At 31.1% G+C, this 20927-nt stretch overlaps 2 protein-coding genes and 1 long non-coding RNA gene across 6 annotated transcripts in view; 2 read left to right on the forward strand and 1 right to left on the reverse strand.

Moving 5' to 3' along the window:
• Positions 1-6880, forward strand: part of LOC111422763 (HIF-1 transcription factor component sima) — a 39289-nt gene extending 32409 nt beyond the window's left edge. For both annotated transcript variants that reach the window (XM_023055980.2, XM_023055981.2), the window contains exons 10-12: positions 1149-1488; positions 1546-1865; positions 5641-6880. In XM_023055980.2, the coding sequence (XP_022911748.2) occupies positions 1149-1488; positions 1546-1865; positions 5641-5919 (939 nt within the window). In that variant the 3' untranslated portion in view covers positions 5920-6880. The remainder of the gene's footprint in view (positions 1-1148; positions 1489-1545; positions 1866-5640) is intronic.
• LOC139430555 (uncharacterized) lies at positions 613-12628 on the reverse strand. Its single transcript, XR_011640959.1, has 2 exons — positions 12441-12628; positions 613-1389 (listed from the first exon to the last, which is right to left on the reverse strand). It is a non-coding gene; the product is annotated as an uncharacterized lncRNA (long non-coding RNA).
• LOC111422806 (uncharacterized) lies at positions 7334-19909 on the forward strand. Of its 3 annotated transcripts, XR_011640958.1 has the most exons (5): positions 7337-8261; positions 12917-13014; positions 13621-13779; positions 14073-18069; positions 18132-18549. XR_011640958.1 is itself a non-coding variant. In XM_071197702.1 (4 exons), the coding sequence occupies exons 1-4, from the start codon at positions 7545-7547 to the stop codon at positions 19892-19894; spliced, it is 1059 nt and encodes a 352-aa protein (XP_071053803.1). In that variant the 5' UTR covers positions 7334-7544; the 3' UTR covers positions 19895-19909. The 3 variants fall into 3 exon arrangements, 2 of the variants coding, with proteins under 2 accessions (XP_071053803.1, XP_022911814.2); XM_071197702.1 differs by lacking the exons at positions 14073-18069; positions 18132-18549 and adding an exon at positions 19810-19909 and having other exon boundaries at positions 7334-8261; XM_023056046.2 differs by having other exon boundaries at positions 14073-18549.
• The last annotated feature ends 1018 nt before the right edge of the window (positions 19910-20927 follow it).

The raw sequence follows: 20927 nt of genomic DNA on the forward strand, positions 1-20927 counted from the left end.
ATAATTAACAATGTGTTGCAACGTTTATATATGTTATAGATTTTTTAAATTTAGTGGAGTACGCTTGCGCTAAGCATTTTGGTGTATCTAGATTGCAAGTAAGCAACACTAATAAATAAGAATTTACTATTTTCGTCTTAGCAAGATCTTTCTGGTAGACGCTGTGAGGTTACTACTGATTTTGATCAGGAGTGATGCCCCATATATGAGTCTTTCCTTTGCTTATTATCTATAATGTGTTGTTATCATCTTCACAATTCTCAATCTCACTTGATTCAAAGTCTTGCTCTGCAACATTTCTGTACGACCTCTTACTTTTACCTCAATTACGACGTACATTATCTTATTTTTCACTTCCTTCTCCCCTAGATATTACGGTACTCTATTGAACTTAATTGCATTTGCTATATTTGCTTGATGAGAGATCTCGAAAGACACCCATATGAATTTCCCTCTGTTCCCGAGAGCTTTTGATGAATGTTTTCGAGCTGTTTCACGAATCTCTACAAGTCTAGAAATTTGTCTATTGCAGACGAGGATCATAGGAGTATCATTTAATAATCGTCTAAAGTTTAAATAACTTTTATAAAAAAATAAATGAGTAATACGTAATTAAATACGAATTATTTTTTTATTTAAAGTATTTTTCAGTAGAAATTCGTGTTTAAAAATAACATATTTTCGATTATTTGTAACCATTTTTACCTTAACTTAAAGAATTTTAACAAAAAGGAGAAACAGGAAGGTAAAATATAAATATTTATTAAAAATTGATAATATTTGGACGTTAACGATAAATGCTACAAAATCATTCGATTTAATTCTGAACACTTCTTTACTAATAAAAATAAATAGATAGGAAAATCTTTAATAGGACTAAATAAAAAAATTAAAAATGAAATCATCTTGAAATCGTTTGAAAGAAAAAAAATTCCATATCGTTCTCAATTGATAGTATTATTTTTGAAGAACCATCCTTAACGAGCACTAATATCTCAAAAACGTTACACAACACAGCGATAAAAACTTTGTCAATCATTTAATTAATAATAACAAACAATCTAATTCAAATACAGAGTAATTCAAAAGTAATGTTCCAAACATTATTTTATTCTTTTACACAATTAATTAATCCCAATTAATTTTAGAGTTCAGACTGTAGCTTATTAAACAGCCCTACAGATTCTTTACAAGACGAAGATCAAATGTCTACATTTATGTCTCTTCAAATGGATGATGATCCAGACTTAGTAATGAAAGCGCCGTATATTCCGATGACTATATGCGATGATTTTCCTTTATTATCATCCGATGAAGTAATGTGGAGCGATAGCGATCGGAGTAGTAAGAGTTCAACACCCGATAGCCAATTGGCACAGCTTTTATTACCTGTAAATACAAATAACAGATTTACAAATAGTAACGCAAACGATCATGGTGGTGGGTCAATTAAAAATGAAAAGACGGTTGTAAATTCTTACGAAAAAAGTAAGTTAATAAATTAATTAAATTAATAAATGTGTTGATTATAAAATGCTTTTTTAGATTCTTCACATCATTGGAAAAGTACAAAAGAAAAAGATCAAAGTGTACCAAAAACCACAAACTTAACAACAAATCATAAACGTACAAGTTCGACAAGTTATGATAACACGTCGAATAAACGAACGAAAGCCGAACCGAAAAATAACAATAATAATAATGATAAAATCCCATCGGAATTATTTCAACAGTTAATTTCGTCGAATAGAGGACGTCCAAAATCGAAAAATAATTGGAGTGTTTTGGATTCGGGGGGGGCGTTACAACACCAAAAAGCGACGTGTATAAGTCAACCAAGCGATAGTGTTTTAATGAATTTATTGGTAAATGGATTTGATATCCGCGCTGGTTATATTTGTTTAACACCAACCAAAAGTAAAGTTTGAGATGTTTAAGAAAACACAAGTTCCTAAATTTATTTTGGACTTATTTAATACATAATTAAATTTAATTTCTTTTTCTGGAAATGAAAATGAAAATATTGAAAACGATTGTTAAAGTACAATTTTTCAGGGATTTTACTGCCAAGCAAAAAAAAATAACCTGTGATAGAAAAAAATTCTATCTTTTAAATCTTTTTTTGGGTTTTTAGGCTCTCTACTCGTTTACATTCCTTTTCTATCTCAATAGATACATAAGAAAGAAAAAAATGATATTATTCTGGTCATGTTGTGGTATTTAGACAATATTATTGTATTTTTTAAATCTTAAAAGAATGATAATAACGAAGAAAAAGTTTTATTTATGGCATATCACACAAAAATTAAACACAAATAAATTAATAAGAAAATTGTTGATCTTTTAGATTTTTATAGATTAAAATAAAATTTTTTAATCGATTATTTTATTAATGTTACGATGTAGTGAGATTAAAATAAAATTAATAACAAAAGTTATTTAACAAAAAAATACTGATTTTGTTGTAGATAACGATGTTTTAATGTTTAAAATTTTATATTTGTAAAGTTTTAAGCAATAAGGCGATAAAAATTAATATTGTAATTTAAAGGTGGTTTGTAATCTTTTATAAAGATTACTTATTAATATAGAATTATTTCTGAGTGTATTATAACTATAATTAATTGATTATTAATCGATGATGTGAAGAAATAAAAATGATTATGTTGATTATTTTTATAGTATTTTTTTTCATTTACCCCTAATAACAAAAATAGACATTTTTTCTGTTTACATTTTACTTCATCATTTTACTTCAATTTCAAAAAATCATTTGAATCACGTTGTAACGCGTAATTTAAATCATTAAGTACCAAATCGAGATTGTTTAAAATGAGCTCCAAATCAATCAGAATCTGTTGGAAGAAAGATTTAGATTCTTTTAAAATATTATCATTTCGAAATTATCCAAAATTGATTTAAAATGATTTATGGTTGTAAGAATTATTTGCTTTTTGGCTGTTGCAAATCATTTTTGTATTCAATAAATTTTAAAATAGATTTGGAGTTATCTTAAATTTGGTCATGATGATCTTAAAACGTCTAAAATAGTTTCAAATCGTAATTTATATACGTATAAATCTTAAGCATTATCATTTAATATCATTATGAAATGTTAAATTATTATTTAAAATTGTTAAGAATCATTTGAACAATTAGAATCGTTGAGAATTAACAGTTTTAAGTATTTCAATTTGGATTTTAATCATCAAAAAATATTTAATATATGTGTATAAATATCATAATCATTTGGTACTGCTGAGATATTGATACTTTATAATTGTTAAGTTCGTAATAGCATTTAGGATCTACAAAAAATGTCTATTTTTGGGGTAAAAGAAAAAAATAAGTAAAATTTAACGAAAAGTAAGATCGACAGTTTTTGTATTATTTGTAACAAAATTTCTCAATTACAACATTTCAAACTTTACTGTTTCAGTCTCGTTAGACATCATATAATCATGCTTACTTTATTTTAGTAAAGTGTAATAATCTGGTATTAAATATTGTCGCCCTAATTTTAAAAACTGATCAGCAATTGCATATAATTGCACATTTGTAGTGAATAAATTAACAATTTCTTTTATAAAATTTTGAAAATGAAAATATCTCTGTATTGAGCATCACTATTTGAATTGTCATCGATTCTGGTCAGTGTAATTTGTAGTCCCTCAGAGATTATACTGTATCCATCAGGGATTTATGATTTTTAGCTGCCTCCCATTTTTTGCTAAATTAAGAATTATTTTGCTGTTTTGACTTGTTCTGAATTGTTATTGCTCTATAAATAGATATTGGTTAAATAGCGACTGGAATGAGAATGAACAGAAAATAGGGAAGCTACAAAACAGGGTCGGTAAGTAGAGACTGGAAAATAACTGCAGAGACAAAAATGGGACTAAACAAAGTAGTAGTCTTGGAAAGAGACTGGTAATGGAAGAAATAGGTTGGATAAACAACGCAAAAGGGAACAGTGATACTGATCAGAAGAGAGAGTGACTGAAAAGAGATTCTAAAGGCAAGAAAGGGAATAGAGAGAATAAGATAAGGCTTAAAAAATACTGATAATGGAATTAAGAAACTAAATAAAAACTGAAAAAAGAAGAAAAGGGACTGGGTAGGCATGCAGGACATTGAACAATGATAACAACAGAAAGAAGGTAAAATAAAAATAATTGTAGTACTAAAAAAATCATCTAATTGAAATAATAGACTGAAAAAGACTGAAATCAAGAATTACGCAGAGAAGAGGCAAAAAGGATTTTAGACATACATATAAGGGGGAGACTAAAAAGAGGCTGTCAATAGAAGTAAAAAAACTAGCAGAAATTGGATGAAAAAGACTGGCGGAGAAAAGGAAGACTATAAAGTGACAAGAAAGTGATTAGCCAGAGAAGAGAAGTACTAGAAAAAGACTGGTAATGAAAGTAGAGAGATTGTACAGAGATTGGAAATCAAGAAGAGCAATGACTGTAACCGCAAAAATGATGCTGGACATAGAAAATGAAGACTGATATGAGACTGAAATGAGAATGGTTATACAAGAAAGAGATCGAACAGAGTCTACAAAAGAAAAAAGACTTGAAAATGATAATAGAGGAAAAAAACTGGCAGAGACTGGATATCAAATCGGACACTTTTAATATCAGAAAGGAGACTTTAAAATGACAAGAAAGTGGTTAGCCAGGAAAGAACAGCGATGGAATGAGGCTCGTAATAGAAGTAAGAGACTGACAGAGACTGGATCCAAGAATCCATTCCATTCTAATTGGAATGTGGCTGTAACGTCAAGAAGGATTTTAGACATAGAAGAGGAAGGAGGTTGGAAAATGACTAGCCAGGGAAGAGGAGTATTGGAGAAACTAGTAATAGAAGAAATTTACAGAGACTAAACATTAAGATGGAAACTGCTAACAGAAGCACGAAACTGATCAAAGATTGGCTAAGAGAAGGTAAGTAACAAGTAAGGGATTAAACAGGCAAAATGACTGCTGGAAAGAGGCTGGTAATAAAAATAAGTGACTAACAGAGACTAAAACCAAGTATTTATTGTTTGATAAGAGAGTTATAAAAGATCTCAATAAACAACTACAATTAATCTCGCAGGAGCTCAACGATATATTAATTATGGAGGAAGAAGAAACTTTGTAACAGCTTCAAAGAGATCGTCAAACATCGCCTATCTTTCCCTGTTGATAAATTGTAATGTAAATGTCTATATTTTTACTCAAAACATAGAAAATAGCTGATCCATCTTTTTCAACTTGCTTACTTAATATTTTCTATTCACATTCTTCTTCATAAATGTGTTTTCTTTTCTTTTTTTTTTGATTCAGAATGTTTTTGTCCCATTTTCTTTCGGTATTAATGTCTTGTTTATTCATTACTTGTTCGAAATAATAGTCTGTTCTAAAGAACTATATTTTTTCCTTGTAAACTAAATATCTTGTTCTTTAAGTTCCTTCTCTGGTTCCTTGTCAATTACTTTTTGCAACAAGAATTGACAAACAAAAGCCAACAACAAGCCAATATACTACTGAAACAATTTAAATAAATTTATGATTTTAAAATTAGGGTGACAATGAAATACTTCGTTTTTTTTGCTTTTTATTTTTTACTAATCTTTTTTCTTTTTCTTAGGATGACGAAAAAGGTGCAATAAACCCAAAACTACTAGAAGAACGTCTAAGAGAGCTTTCGTTTGCACGAATCATCCAAAATCGTAAAGATAAACGAGAAGCTGAAGAACGTGCTAATAAAATCCGAAAGAACTCATTCAGTCTTTTAGATTTAAATAATGGCATCCCTTCGTTACTCGATCTAACCGAACAAGATTACGAAGTAAACGCGCCTGTAAACAGTAACTTATTGCAAGGCGAAGACCTCTTGATTGCTTTAGAAGTGCCTGAGCCGATTTAGCCAGCGATAAAAAATTAATAGAGGGAGAGTGAGCAGTGGTGTCGATGAACGAGAGTTTGGAATAATTTTTTCTTCGTTTTTAAATGAAAAAGAAAATGAACAGGAAAAGGGAAAGATTAAGAACTTTTCAAAAAAAAGTTTGATGATGGTGATAATTATGATTGATAATAATGATGATGGTAATGATGATGATGATAACGATGGTGATGATTACGATAAAAAGACGGGTTTTTTTTGGGTGGTTTTTATTTTGGCATGGAAAAATACAAATTAAAATGTGTATTTTGAGTCTCATTTGCTATTTAATTAATTTTTTTTTTGTTAATTTCAAGCTCTCTTTGTTCATTGCATTTTTTTTGTTTAGTGTTTTTTCTTTTAATATAAAAATTGTTAATGTGTAATTTATAATGTCATTAATTAATTAAAAGTAGGACTTTTTTTAAAATTCTATATCATCATGAATATAGAACTGCCATAATTCTATACGTTTTAAGGTGCACTGTATTTTTATTAATTTCTTATTGTTTAGTTACAAAGAAAAACTTTTAGATAAAAAAACTTTACTTAGATTCTTTTCTTTTGTACATCAACACAAAAGAATTAAACGTACAAAACGAAATTTAGAATCTAAGATTATTGTAAATAAGATATTTTTAGTTTAAAAAAATTATTGTTTTTAGGCTGGTTTCTATGTATATTATTTTGAGCAATAATAGATTTTTAATCAGTTTCATCGATTTTTTTTCACATTTTCAGATCTGTACCTAATTTGTTTCTATTTTTTTTCTTCTTGTTTATTTACAACAATACGTTAAAATAAAATATTAAAATTTGTACAACATGCGTCTCAATGTATCTAAAATAAAACAAATTACTTTAATATGAGTGAGAAATTGTTAGGATATGCAACATTTTTGATGGGATTTTAAAAGATGATTTTGAAATAAATGTTTTATGGGAATTTTGTGTATTATTTCAAAAATTTTATGTGCCGCCATCTCTTATTAATAACATTCACCATTAAAATCAACTACTTTCCGTTAATTATTTTTAAATTTAATATTTCCAAGTTGAATTTATTAATTTCCATCATCAATAAACCACTTTAATTATTTATATTATAAATAATTTCCTAAAAATCAATAAATTTTAAAATTCCATTTGACACTTTTCTTGTGCTGCCATCTCTTATTTAGTTATCGTCAACTCCTTTATTACTCCTATTATAAATATCTAATATCAAATTATAATAATTTATCTTCTAGATATCATCTCATCAATCTCTAATAAACATTAAAATATTTCAGCTATAAATAATTTTGCCCAAATTAAAACGAGTGTTTATATTTATTTTTGATATTTATGAATAACATAACCTATTCTTAATTTTTCGTTGTTAGGTGGCAGCACTTTGACAATTTCACGTCAAAGTGAAAGTAAACAAAGTTATTTATCATTCTTGTAAAACGATTCCGTCCTTAAAAAGCATTTAATTACCCTCCATATAAACACGTTAAGTGCTGTATAATTGAATAAACGATGTGATTAGCACTGTAAACTCCACGATAGTGATAACATTCGATAATGACCGAGTAAGTTCCTTTTAAATTCTTCGAAATAAGAAAATGTCTCCTGAAATGAACGGTAATAATCCGCCTACGATTGCTGAAAGGAAAAAGAAAAAACGTGATAAAAAGCATTCCTCAACTTCGGGTATCGACGAATGTAACGTTCCACCATGCAACGGATATGGTAATATAAATTCGTATCCTAACCTCAATCAAGAAGGTTCATTTTATCATCACCAATCTTTTTTTAACTATCCTACATCGACTGAACCAATGTCCCTTCCAATTTATCCATCTAATTTTCCCACTTATTCGTTTCCATCCAATCCGAATTTATCTTATCCAGGAAGTTTTTTGAATAAACCCAATTTTCCCCAAGCTTTTCCATCTTATTCCTTTGATTCAAACGATTATCTATCCTTACCTTTGGTTAACATGAACCAAAATGAAACTGATAAACGTCGGTTTTCTGATCCTGGGCCTAATGATAGCGATTCCAGCTCAACTTCCATCGATAACAGAGTCATACAAAAATTGACACAACAAATTAATGTTTTAAAAGAAGCCAATAAAAATTTAAGCAGAGAATTAAATGATGTTAAAATTGAAATTAATTTGTTAAAGCAACAACAAAATAATAAGCATTATGAAAGGGATTACGAACCGGGAATGATTGCTGAGTTTATTAGGGACTTAAGGGAGGCTGCTCGTGTTCGAGAAGATGCTTTAATTGCACGTGTTAAGCATATGATTGAAGAAAAGCAACTAAGTATGGTAAGATTTTTTTTAATTACTTTTTTTTATCGATATTTGTTAAAGTGTTAAAGGACGAACCTAAATATCGACCAGAAAAGAAATTTGATCCTATTCCATGGCGGATGATGAGAACATCTACTTCCCTGTTCAAATATTGACAGTGTCCATGTATTCCATCTCTTTCTCTTGTCCCTAACCCCAATGGAAAATCTCAATAAAATCAATACTAAAAGTTCTATACTTGAAAAATCTAAACAAGATCATGACATGTATTTTTTTTAATAGTGTAAAATCTTGTTATAACAAGATTAATACGGGATAGGGAACGTCAGTTACAGCAAAAAGTCCGTTATATGACAAATTTTTAATATTTACACTTTAAATTGCTTGAATTAATAATTTTAATGTATACAAATTCGAACAGCCATTGCGTTCTGTATTAGTTGGTGCCATATACAGGGTGATTTAGAACATACAGTGCCAAATTGACGATATTTTCTCAATAATGTTTTAACCACAACTTAATAATCACAAAGATATAGAACGTTAAAGTTGAATTAATTCCGAACATTTCTACAAACTGCGAATATTAAGGGGTTAATAAACGGGTTGAAAACCGCTGATATCATGTTTTTATTGCTGCCAATCCAGTAGTCATTTAACATTTAATAAATAATGTCATTTAATGTCAAAAACGTCTTTATTCTGCCAAAAGTAAAATGCAAGGTCGATTTCCATTACTGTAATTGTTTCCAGACCGATATAAAGCATAATAGGGTTACATTAATTTCATATACAGTGATACAATAAAGTCTACATACACCACAGAAAATGATAATATCCCAGCTCCTGAAATGTAATTCAATGAATTTTTTAAACGAAGGATATTAGAAGTTATATTATTTTAATACAAAGTCGAAACAGTTCGACTTGTGCTACGAAGTGAAGGCTATAGCAGTAGATTTAATCGCACGTCTCTCAAGACGGCTAAACCCGAGTTATTCTAGGTCTTGTGTTAGTTCTAGTGATAGTGTTAGTGTAAAACTAGAACTAACACTAGAACTAGAAACATTCGTGTTCTTCAGAGGCACGGCTAAACCCGATATTTTCTAGTTCTAGGTCTAGTGTTAGTTCTAGTTTGAGTTCAATAAAAATATACAACATAGTGATATCTTATGCTAACTAGCGCTACTTACCACTGTCTCTAGAACTAACATTAGACCTAAAAGTAGAAACATTCAGGTTTAGCCGTTTGAAGAGACGCACGGCTAAACGTAATGTTTTTAGTTCTAGGTCTAGTGCTAGTGTTAGTCTAGTTTTATTTTTTATTCATCGCTAGATAGTTGTATATTTTTATTGAGCTATAACGAACACTGATAGACTTTTTTTAGGACTGTATGTAGACTTTTTTGAGTTAAAGATATGATTATGTTTTGTATTCCCCTTGATTAATAATAACTTATATAGTTTTTATGTAAAATATGGAAATAATTTCATTGAATTACATTTCGGGAGCTGAGATATTATCATTTTCAGGGCTGTATGTAGACTTTATTGTATCACTGTAAGTAAAAATATGTCATAATGTTGAGTTTTATGATCAAAAAAATTTTACTTTTAGTTTACTTTAAATAAATCTTAAGATTAAAAAGTGTTGTTTTTGAAAAAATATGTAAAAATCTAGTTAATAAGTAATCAAAGGAAACTTAAAGTAATAAAAACCAGTTTAGAGCCAATTTTAATGATGGGTCAAACACCTTAAACGGTTTATTACTTAATTTACCGCTTTAATTAACCCAAACAAACCGGGGTCCCGTTTTCCACCGACTCTGCTGCCTTTAACAGCATCTAAACACTACTTTTAGTTTTATTTCAACTCAAATTTATGCTTACACCACCTCGTTTGACGTGATAATTAAGTCTCCCCCCTAATTATTCACCATTATTACACTCCTTAACAAGAACCTAATATTCTCTTATTAAAAAAAAAAGTAAAATAAAATTTTACAAATATAACTTGCACTTAAAATTCCAAGAATATCCTTGATATTTCCAGGAAGAAAATATTTCACGACACAGGTAAATAACACGTTATAAAAACGAAACCGTGTTAATAACCATCCCCAAAAACCGAAGGAGTTTGTATACCTGGTGGGTGGTCGGTAAAATGTACTAAAAGCGCGAATCCGCATTTTTAAAACCAAAAACCGACTCGAACGAACCCGATTTTGCTATTTCCGGGACACGATCTCTTTGAGGTTAGGAGGACAAATTTACAATGAAAAGCGTGTTAAACCGCTCTTCTGTAAGACTTTAGCTACGGGTCGCATCGTAAAACCGATTAGAGAACGGTAAAGTTACCTGGAGATCTTTAAAATCGTTTTTATTTTCACGTCAAAACATATCACAAAGAATAAATAATACCTTTAACTTTTTATATTTGTATTTGTCGCGTGTTGAATATACAGTAATCTCGGTATAATGGACCTCGTTAGAACGGGCTTCGAATATAACGAACAAAATGTTTTTAAATCATACTATTCAACAAGGATTACTCCTCAAGTTGCTCTATTTCATGTTCATAGATAAACTCGGGGTATTCCCCGAATAGTCAATACGATGTTATAAATCAAGGACGGTAGTTTTAGTTGTTATTCAGCGCAGTTAGTACTAAGAGACAATCATACCTTCTCTACCATAACGATCCTTGGTAGAAATTTTCCTTATTTTATGTACCATAGTGATATTGTCGATTGAAAATCGAATGGTTTTATTCCCAAGATTGTGAGGCAGCTAACGTTTCTTGTACTTCTGTCAGTCATCGATCAGTAATAATCGAAGAAATGAAATTATGCGTTCTCCTGTATGCAAGTGATTAGATTTTAGCCAATTCCTGGGCCTGCGTGTTCTGCGCAATAACGGTATTTCGGCAATCTTGTCTGTGAAGGTGATTTACCCTGAATTTGTTTGATTGGTATACTAGATCTACGTAACAAAGCTACTAAGCAGTGCAGTTGCTTCTCTTCTTAATGCTAATAGGCTGGTCGGTGGTACTTTGAGAAGCATTTGCATGGCACGAACAAATATAGTGTAGTATAGTTATTTTAAGAAAGGTTTCTACCTCCTCCCTTTGTTGCTGTTGCTTCTAGAAATATTGCATGCTTATCGAGGGTAAACAAGTAATGACTTTCATCTTCTTGCATTTGGAGTACCTATTTTAATTTTATTGTGTCATTATCTAGATCTGTTACTTATTCTTCTTAGTCTTCAATAGGATAGACATTAAAAGTCTCAGTATTGGATTATTGATCAGTTTTTTCCTAACGTTAAAAGAAGCATCAATATCAGATTTCTTAACATTTGTTTATATAAATTGTAGATAAATATTATGTAACAATTTGATGAGAAGGTAAATTAACGATTTTCATGTAACAATTATAGTTTTCCTTTTATTATATTTAATTTAAAAAACCGTTAATGGAATAGTAAACACAATCACAGAATTAATGGTTTCCCACTCACTTACTCATCTAATACCGGCTGCTGACTCTAACATTGGAACCTCAAACTACTATATTGAAGGCCTCGAATGTCGTTTCATTCGGTAGGTTGGTTGAACCCTGTATGCAACTTGATACTTGTGCACTCAGTACGCGGGGTCGCGGGGGGAGGTAAAACGCCTCCACTCAATACGTTTAGAGAGAGGAGTGGTGCCCTGACGGCGACCATCGCTACGCAAACATCTAAATTGGCCTAATGGAGGTCGGAGTTTGTGCCCGGATTAATCGGACCTACCGCCAACCAACCCCTAACTCCCCCCGCGTACTGTCCATTTCAGATTAAAATCCCCATTAGGGCAATTAAGGAGATATCGAAGTAATTCCACAAAGTAACCTCTACAAACTAAAATCTAACCTAAACTTAAACCACAAACCAAGAAAATAATTAAGTGAAAAAAAGATTATAGCAACACGTGTCTTAAAAAAAAATCTTATATAAAAATAAGAAATAAAAATGTTAGGTATTTTCTTACATAGACACTTTTCACACCTTTTTTTCATCATGATTATTTTCCCGCAAAACTTATTATCACATTTTTTTATTATTATTGTCGCCTTCTTGCACCTGATGGACTCCTACGTGACGATGTTGAATTATTAATAAGCCACGAAGAGAGAATAAAAAAGAGAAACTTACCGATAGATTCGATAGATCGACAAATTTTTTGAAGGTGGTATTCACTACCGAACATACGAAGAGATACTAAAACCTGAGTGCCGTAAAGAAAACACGCTTAAACGACCATGGAAGCTATTAATCACAATTGTAAATACGAATGTGCGACCAACTACCGACACTAATTAGCTCGCAACAGCAACCGTTCATCTTCGCGTTCCGTTTTGTTCCACCACAAGAAGTAGATTTTTTTTTCTTGTTTTTTTTTCAGTAGTGTAAATTACTTTATACTATGGCAATTTTATATTTGAATAATTAGGATAAACTTGTTAATTAAAAAAGATTAAGCATTTAATATTTTTATTTTATACATGAATATAGAAAATATATAAAAATAGAAAAATCATTGCATTAAGATTTTGGTGTGATTTAACTAAATTTTTAGCTCCTTTTGTTATTAATTCAAATACTAATGAAGTATGTGTATTTTTTTACAGAATCAATTTCAAGTTGCTACTGAAAAATCCAGAAACAACGATCGACTTTCAAAATTAGAGGAACAAATTAAAAATCTTAGTTTATCTCAGAGCAATAGGTAAGTTAAAAGTACCTGTTTATTTGTTTACAAGAAACCATAATGTTTATTTGTTGATAAAAAATTGCTTCAATATCAATAAGAAAATCCTCGAAATATTTTTTAATAAGATTTATTTTCGTTATTCCATTTAATAATTCAAAATTTTGTCGTTCTTGGTGTGTAATTTTCGGTTGGTGATTCGCGCCGGCCAAAATTTTCGTAGTCGTAGTCGTTGGGGTCGACCATGTTTGCTCAAACGTCCCGTAGAAAATATGGCACGCGATAAGGCATGCCTCGAAAAGGACGGGCGCGAACGGGAACGTGCGCGCGATATCCTGTGGGATCGGCCCCAACCGTATTCAGGAGGGCCGTGCCTGGTCGAAGCCACTTCCTCGAATTTGATAAAACGTGTACAGTCAGCAGCAGCAGCAGCGCACCGCAAAGTACACACCACTTCGAAAACCGGAAGTTTGGAAATAACGTACCTTTTATTTCGCTCTTTTTACATTAAAAATGCCTACGTTCAGGATTTTTAATCGTATAGTTTAAAAAAATTAATCTTTTTATTTCAAACCCATTCTCAATTCAATAAAAAAGTACTTCTATAATTTCTAATAATAATAGGTCTGAAGATGGAATATCTTTACCATCATCATCAACAATTGAAGATACAACATCTTCAGCTCATCAAGTTATCGAGTTAGAACGTGAAGCTCTTCAATTACGCCGAGAACTTCAAGATGCTCGTGCAAAGAAAGAAGAATCAGAACAAAAATTGCAACAGTAAGTCTTTTTGAGATCTATTTACTTTTTAAAACGTTTTTTTTTATTTACATACTTAATCGCGTCGATATCAAAAGTTATAAATATCAATGCGTGACTGTTAAAAGGGCTCGGTTTTCAGTAATATTAAAAAATAACGCTTTATTTACTTTGCGTCATGGGTTTTCCGCGAAAAGCGGTCCAAACGCGTACGAATTCTTCGCGCCGTTGAGTATTTACACAATGATAAGTTAATATAAAACTGTCTTGAAAGATAAGTTAAGAATTTTTTTTTTAATTTTTCAACTCCGTAGGCTGGATAAAAAACTGTCGCATTTGCTAAGGAGGAAAGAAATAGGGTCTTACGAAACGATTTCGGACGATTGCAAAACGTCTACTTGCGACACATTTTCAACTACCGGAAGCGCTTCCATAGGACCACAAAGGGTTACTTTATCTGGACCAGTTACTGACTTGTAAAAAAAAAGAAAAATTATGATTTTTCATGAACTGAAAAATGATTAAAGACGAAAGACCTTAGTACTTAATAAGACTTAAAGAATATTTTCATAAAAATGCACTTTAATTATTTATGGATTTAAAAAAATGGAATTAATGTACTCATTTTAAATATATAAAGGAAGGTTTTAAAATAGTGGGATATAAAGCAACATTGAAATTATATACAATATTACTATAACTTTTTTTCTTATTAGGTAACATATTATATTGTTAACCTAACGTGATGCTAATTAAATATTATCATTTTGATACATTGACAAAACGTATTTAAACTTTAGAAAATTTGACATTAATTACAGGTTAATCATCACTTTCTATTGCAGTTTATAATGGTGGCCATCTAAAATTTGGAAAATGTTGTCCAACTTAACATATAGTACATTGCCTACTCGTTCAAAATAAAAGCCTCTAAATTGAGTCAATCCTCTAGAATTATTATGTATTTTGTACTTTGTTATGTAATAAGCTATTCCTTCTTTTCTTCATAGATGCAACTATAAGGAGAGTTTAGTTATTTAGTATATTTACTGGATAAGCCAATATCTTTGTAACAACTCCACAACGTAGATTCAGATTGATCTAATTCACTTGAAAATGATTGCTGATTATTTTTAGTGACCATAATATAACTTCACTTTTCAGAAAATATCTTTTTTATTTCAGTGAATCTTATTTCCTAGCAAGAAACGTTTCCTAACCTTGCGTTGGATGACATTTCCTGTTTAGATAAATAGGTATTTGATATTAAATTTACATTGCCTCAAATTGCAAAGTGCACTCGTGTACTATTCCATTTTATATGCATTACATTACAAATTGTCTCGTATTAGGCATAGTGTTACAAAAAAATTGCACATTGAATATTATTTATTCAGATAGTATGTTTGCAAGAGTAATAATATAATTTTAACCATGATTACGAAACTGCTATGCACTTACACTGTCCCACATAAAATGCAACATAGGTTAATAGTGTAGACATTGGGTAGTTTTGCTAGGAAAAAGGTGACGTCCTTATGATAACCCTGAATTTTCGGCCGTCTTAAGAAACGCACGGCTAAGCCCGAATGTTTCTGGTTCTAGGTCTAGTGGTAGTTCTACTTTTCGTTCCATAAAATATACCACAATCTAACGTTGAATAACAATTAAAACTAACACTAGATCTAGAACCAGAAGCATTCGGGTTTTCAAGATGGCTAAACCCGGATGATTCTAGTTCTAGGTCCTGTGTTAGTTTTAGTGATAGTGCTAGTGTAAAACTCAAACTAATACTAGACCTAGAATTAGAAACATTCGGATTTAGCCACACGTCTCTCAAGACGGCTAAACCCGAATGATTCTAGTTCTAGGACTTGTGTTAATTCTAGTGATAATGCTAGGGTAAAACTAGAACTAACTTTAGATCTAGAACTAGAAACATTTATACATGTTGCATTTTATGTGGTACAAAGTAAGTAGGTACGCACTGGTTTCTATGGAAATATATTTTTGTATATTGCATCTTAAGTAAAATTGACTGTATAAATAAAAACATACTACTATGTATTTTGTTCATGCCTTCTAATTTCTTTCGTCTCTCGTATAATATATTTTAAAGTAAGAGACAAAGTCTAGTATGACGATCAGTACATCAATATCTACTCTATTTCCTATTTCCATTTTCGGAACATACTACGCAACGTTTTTTGGGTTTTTTCTATTTTCGGGAGCATTAGATCTGGAAAACGTCGTTCAAACAATCGTGAGCGAAGAATCTCGGTTTGTTTCGTTTTCTTTCCACAAACTTCTCTTCCTGTAGTATATTGTTGCATCATTTGGTCTCCCAAATTTAGGAGAAAGTTGAGAGCTTTTTCTTTTGGTTTTTTCGGTGCATTAACACAAGTTACCTTACTGATGTGTAAAATTATCGGCTTAGTTTCGCCTCTTATATTTGAGTTAATAATAATAACCCTTGCTTAGAAGTTAATCCAATAGTTCCAAAGCGACTACTACATATAGGTTAATCAGTGTAATTTGAATTCCCATAAGAATAACTTTCTCACTTTGGTATAATACGAATATTTTGATTCCAAATCTTTTTCTGTGTGAGGGTATATATTCTGTTCAGCTAAGCCGATCTTTGCACCTAATCAGTGAATCATCATATTTGGTTATTTTGAACATACAAATACAGTGTGTGAATTAATTATCGTACCCGGCGTCATCATTGCAAGTATGCAACCAATATCACAATATTTTTATTGCAATACGCGTTTTGCGTATTACACTGTGATATTGGTTGCATACTTACAATGATGACGTCGGGTACGATAATTAATTAACACACTGTATATTGATAACTCAAACTTTTCTATTCCAAATTCCTTGTCTATATTTATTGAAATAAATAACTTTATTTTGTTCATCTTTTACTGGTAAATGCAGAAAATCGAACTGATCAAAACATTTTGTAAATTTATCATAAACACTAAATTGATACGCTAGACTGAGTTTGATAGATTTGATAGACATGTTACAGCGAACGAAGTGAACATATGACAACGAGATCTTCTTTTTTAATCAGTGGAGCGTGTTCCAATTGCACGTGCTTGTAAATTTGACGCACCTGACGTGGATGGTTGTTTATTTGATCTATTTTGGACGTTATCTACAACAACCAGCGTATGCATTCGTACCCTGCGGCGTGGTGTTTCATGTTCGATTTAAGTCTGGCAGTTTAATTGACATACCCTAAATTTTACTAATTCGCTGACACTTTATTATAAAATATTATGTAACATAAAATTTTATTAAATTAATTAGACCATGAAGCGTAAGACATTGAATTCTGTTTCATGTAAGCATACTACGTTTTAAAGAATAAAATGAGGCAGATATCTCTAGGCAGTGGGTTCCAACAAAGTTGTTTTGCTTCAAGCCATAAACCTATCAGTTGTAGAACTGTGTTAAGATGGAGTGTTTGAACTGGTCTCGTTCATTCCTTGCTAGACCATTTATGCTGATGACTGCCGTAATGACATGGTTGATTATGTTTTAACATGATTTATTCTGCATCTTAGTTCTGATAAAGGGACTCAATCATCTTCGTTCGAGTATGATATTGAAGAATTATTCAATGGCTCAACTATTTAAATCAGTAAATCATCTCAAAACACTTTCATAGTTGATATCACCAAACCGTATTCTTTTAGCCTTAATTTTAAGCTTTATTCTGACTCACAATTCTAACTCATTTAAGTTGAGCGGTCAGAGTGATATATCGCGCGTACTGTGAATAAAGTAAATTTTGCTAGACTCATTTTGACCTTGGAACATCTATTAAGTGCTATATTTGTAAAAGGTTGAGTTAACAATCATTGTCCAGATGGTAAATTACCAACGCAATGTGTACCAATTTAAAGCTAAATGTCAAAAATCTAGATATTTTAAAAAGCATTAACATTTTACATGGTATTCTTGAAATTCCTTCATCATTAAAGATTATATTTCGAATATTTTAATTACTAGTTGCTCTGTATTCCACTAATTTGGAACCATCTTATATTTAAGGTTATTAATTTAGGTTGTAGAAATAAATTTAGTAATATATGGTTAAAAACTCATTTTATATCATGGTTATAAAAGTATTATTTTTATTTAGAATATGGTGATAAATTTATTAATATTTTTTTTGAGGAAGAAAAATTGTTATTTGTTACTTTTTTATCTAAGAAAAATTATTCTTAGAATAATCAAATTTGTTACATATTTTTTTTGTAGTTAGTACAGAAAGTAGTGATAAGTAGATGTGCCTTGAAGCTTTTTAATTTTACCTATCAATGATTTACAAATACCCTGTTTCTGTGTTACAGGTACAAAGAATTGTTTTGGGAGATTTTTATTATGTTGAGATTTTGAAAAGGTGTTATGCAAACAACATTACATAAAATTTTACATTACATTTTGGCTCAAATACAAGTCTTCCCAAAGGCCTTAAATTAAATAAAATCATTGATATTTTTACAAAAAAAATCGAATAGATCCCATAAGAATCTCCTGATAAATATGATAATTACTGGAAAAAGATGAATTTTCTACATTCCAAATCAAAAACGTCCACATCATTTCGCTTTATTTGTATACGAAATAAGCTAAAATAATAATGAAACTTAACTAGACATACTGACACCGAACCTAAGAATAATATATTTGATTAAGATTCACTCTAACGAGACGACAACGTAATTTGTACTCGACTTTTAATGCGTCAATATATTTTTCTAAGACTTATTCGTTTAGGTGCTGTTTTTATTTCCTTTCAACGCATCCTCTCCCCCTTTTCTTTTCCGGACATCATCCTCTCGTGAATCAAAACAATCAAGCTGTGAACTTGAACACTTGTCACAACGTATCTACTAATAAAAGAAAATATGATAAGAAATTCTTTTAGTAGGTGTCTACGTGATGATATTGTAAAAGAAAAAAAAGGACCTGTGGGTTTGTTTGTCATTAATAATCACTTAACTCCTGGGTTGGAAGAAAAAGAAAGGAGATGGACTAAAAAGAGTCGTTCGAGGTTGTCCCAATCCTAGTTGTCCCATTGTTTTTCTCGAAAAACTGGCCCGCGCATAACCAAGGTGAAATTAAAACGTCAAATATTTGCCTAGCCCTTGGAGTCTTTCTCTTCAGGTCTCGTCCCCTTTTTCTCGAGACCACCCAAGACGGTTAGGTGTTAAACGAAGAAGTAGGCCCACCTTCATCCTTCGACCATCGCGGTCCGTGTCAATGGAAAAAATAACTCGTCACATTAACACGTTTGTATTATTTCCATTTCTTCGCGTTTTTACGACGAATTTCAATGACGCCATCAGACCAAGAAAGATCTTTCAAAAAAAATCTCTCCCAAGAAAAACGAAAGAGAAATCCATTTTCTTTGATTTTTAAAACTAAATCAAAAGTATTAAAAGATTTTTTCACCGTGATGTAATAAACATGGTGTATTTTAATCGACACGTGCAATAAAAATTCTCATTCAGAGGCTTTCGATGTATCGAACGAGGTCACGTTAATTGATTATGGAGATGAGTAAATTATCAATGTCATAACTTTGTAATGAATCCACTTTAAGATTTTTAATTTTTAAAGAATGCGGGTTACTTAGGAAGACAAATTTTATCGTTTTAAAAATGTTTTATTAAAAAACAAGGTGTTGCATAAATTATGATGGTTATTATCTAGAAATAGAGGGTGTGTCACGTGCGATGGCGAAAACGTAACGTGCGACCTAAACTACCCACTTCCGGGCTCGATCGAGGAAGTTGCGACGTTACTTTATACTCTTCAAATAATTCACTTAATTGCGTTATTGCTTCCTGCAACGAAATTGAGGTGGGGGACATTTTTTTTTTATTTTAAGGGGTTAAAATAGTTCAATCATTTGGTATCACGAAAAAGAAAATTACTTGAAATCGCTTCAAATTTATAGCATCTACAAAAAAAAATCAGCTAGATCTGATGCATTCTTCTATTTATTTTCTTATTATATTATAGAGTATTCAACAAGACAACGAGGGTGCTAATGTTTAAGAAAGTAGAACTGCTATTTCGTCACAATCACGTGATGCTCAAGAAGTAGTAATTGATGAGACTACAACTACCAACTACTATTACCAACACTGGATGTGTGGCACAAAATATGCAGATAGACTTCTGGTATAAGTAAAGATATTGTAACTGGGGGACCATATTATAGTGGAGCCGTTTAATAGGCTTCGTTTATTCAGTCCAATAATTCGATTAATCGATCCAACTTGCCATACAACTCCTTCAATACCGTTATCAAGTGTATGTTAACTTTTATGCTGCAATTATTACTAAATTTACTACCGTAAAAATAATTGTATAAGCTCCAAAAAAAAAGCAGAATGTGAATCTCTTTCTATTCAACTTCTTCTAGTTTTCAGCAAATAACTTCAATCCCCGGATGCAAATTCAATAAGGATTATAAGAGCGAAGGGAACAGTTGAGAGACCATCTCTCCCGGAACTAAATGAAGTACTACCACCAGAGAGGAGGATTTGAAACGAAGAGATAGAGAATCCAAAATCCTCCTCCTTCTCTCAATGTGGGGTTGCTAGAAGCATTCGACGAGCGTTTTAAACGCGAATTCGTCCTTGAGTTTTCCACGCGGAGTTTAGTAGACGCTCCAGGACTCTCCATCGCCACTGCTTCGCTCCATCGTCTTGTTGACACAATCGATTGGAACGTTGTTGGGGGGATGATGACTCGAAAAAGCTGCCCGACCAAACCCCCGTGCGACGTTCCTATGATTTAGAGGGCTGTAAATAATCTTTTACCAAGTATAGAACCTGCAGTTATGTAATTAATTCACAAAAAATGAATGTTTTTGTTGAAAGAAAAAGTGATTAAAAAAACGAAGTTGTTTTTGGTTATTTTGATGTCACCAAAACAAAATTCTTGCATAAACAAACCGACAAAACGGATAATTAAATAACCTTAACAACAAACAACTTTAATGATTGGTTAGATATTTTTTAAAAAAGATTTAATAAATTATTTTTTATTTATTTTTTTAGTATTTGTGTTTAATGTCAAATGTAAACCTAAGTGAGATCACTAACGAGTTGAAACAGAAGTAAAAAGAATAC

Source organism: Onthophagus taurus, chromosome 7 (assembly GCF_036711975.1).
Source record: "Onthophagus taurus isolate NC chromosome 7, IU_Otau_3.0, whole genome shotgun sequence".
NCBI classification, from domain to species: domain Eukaryota; kingdom Metazoa; phylum Arthropoda; class Insecta; order Coleoptera; family Scarabaeidae; genus Onthophagus; species Onthophagus taurus.

What these genes read in the sequence shown, in the direction of transcription:
- LOC111422806 (XM_023056046.2), top strand. Translation starts at nt 7,545, where the DNA reads ATGTCTCCTGAAATGAACGGTAATAATCCGCCTACGATTGCTGAAAGG. An exon ending in AGTTTATCTCAGAGCAATAG is followed by an intron (nt 13,015 to 13,620) that starts GTAAGTTAAAAG and finishes TAATAATAATAG; the next exon opens with GTCTGAAGATGGAATATCTT. An exon ending in TCAGAACAAAAATTGCAACA is followed by an intron (nt 13,780 to 14,072) that starts GTAAGTCTTTTT and finishes TCAACTCCGTAG; the next exon opens with GCTGGATAAAAAACTGTCGC.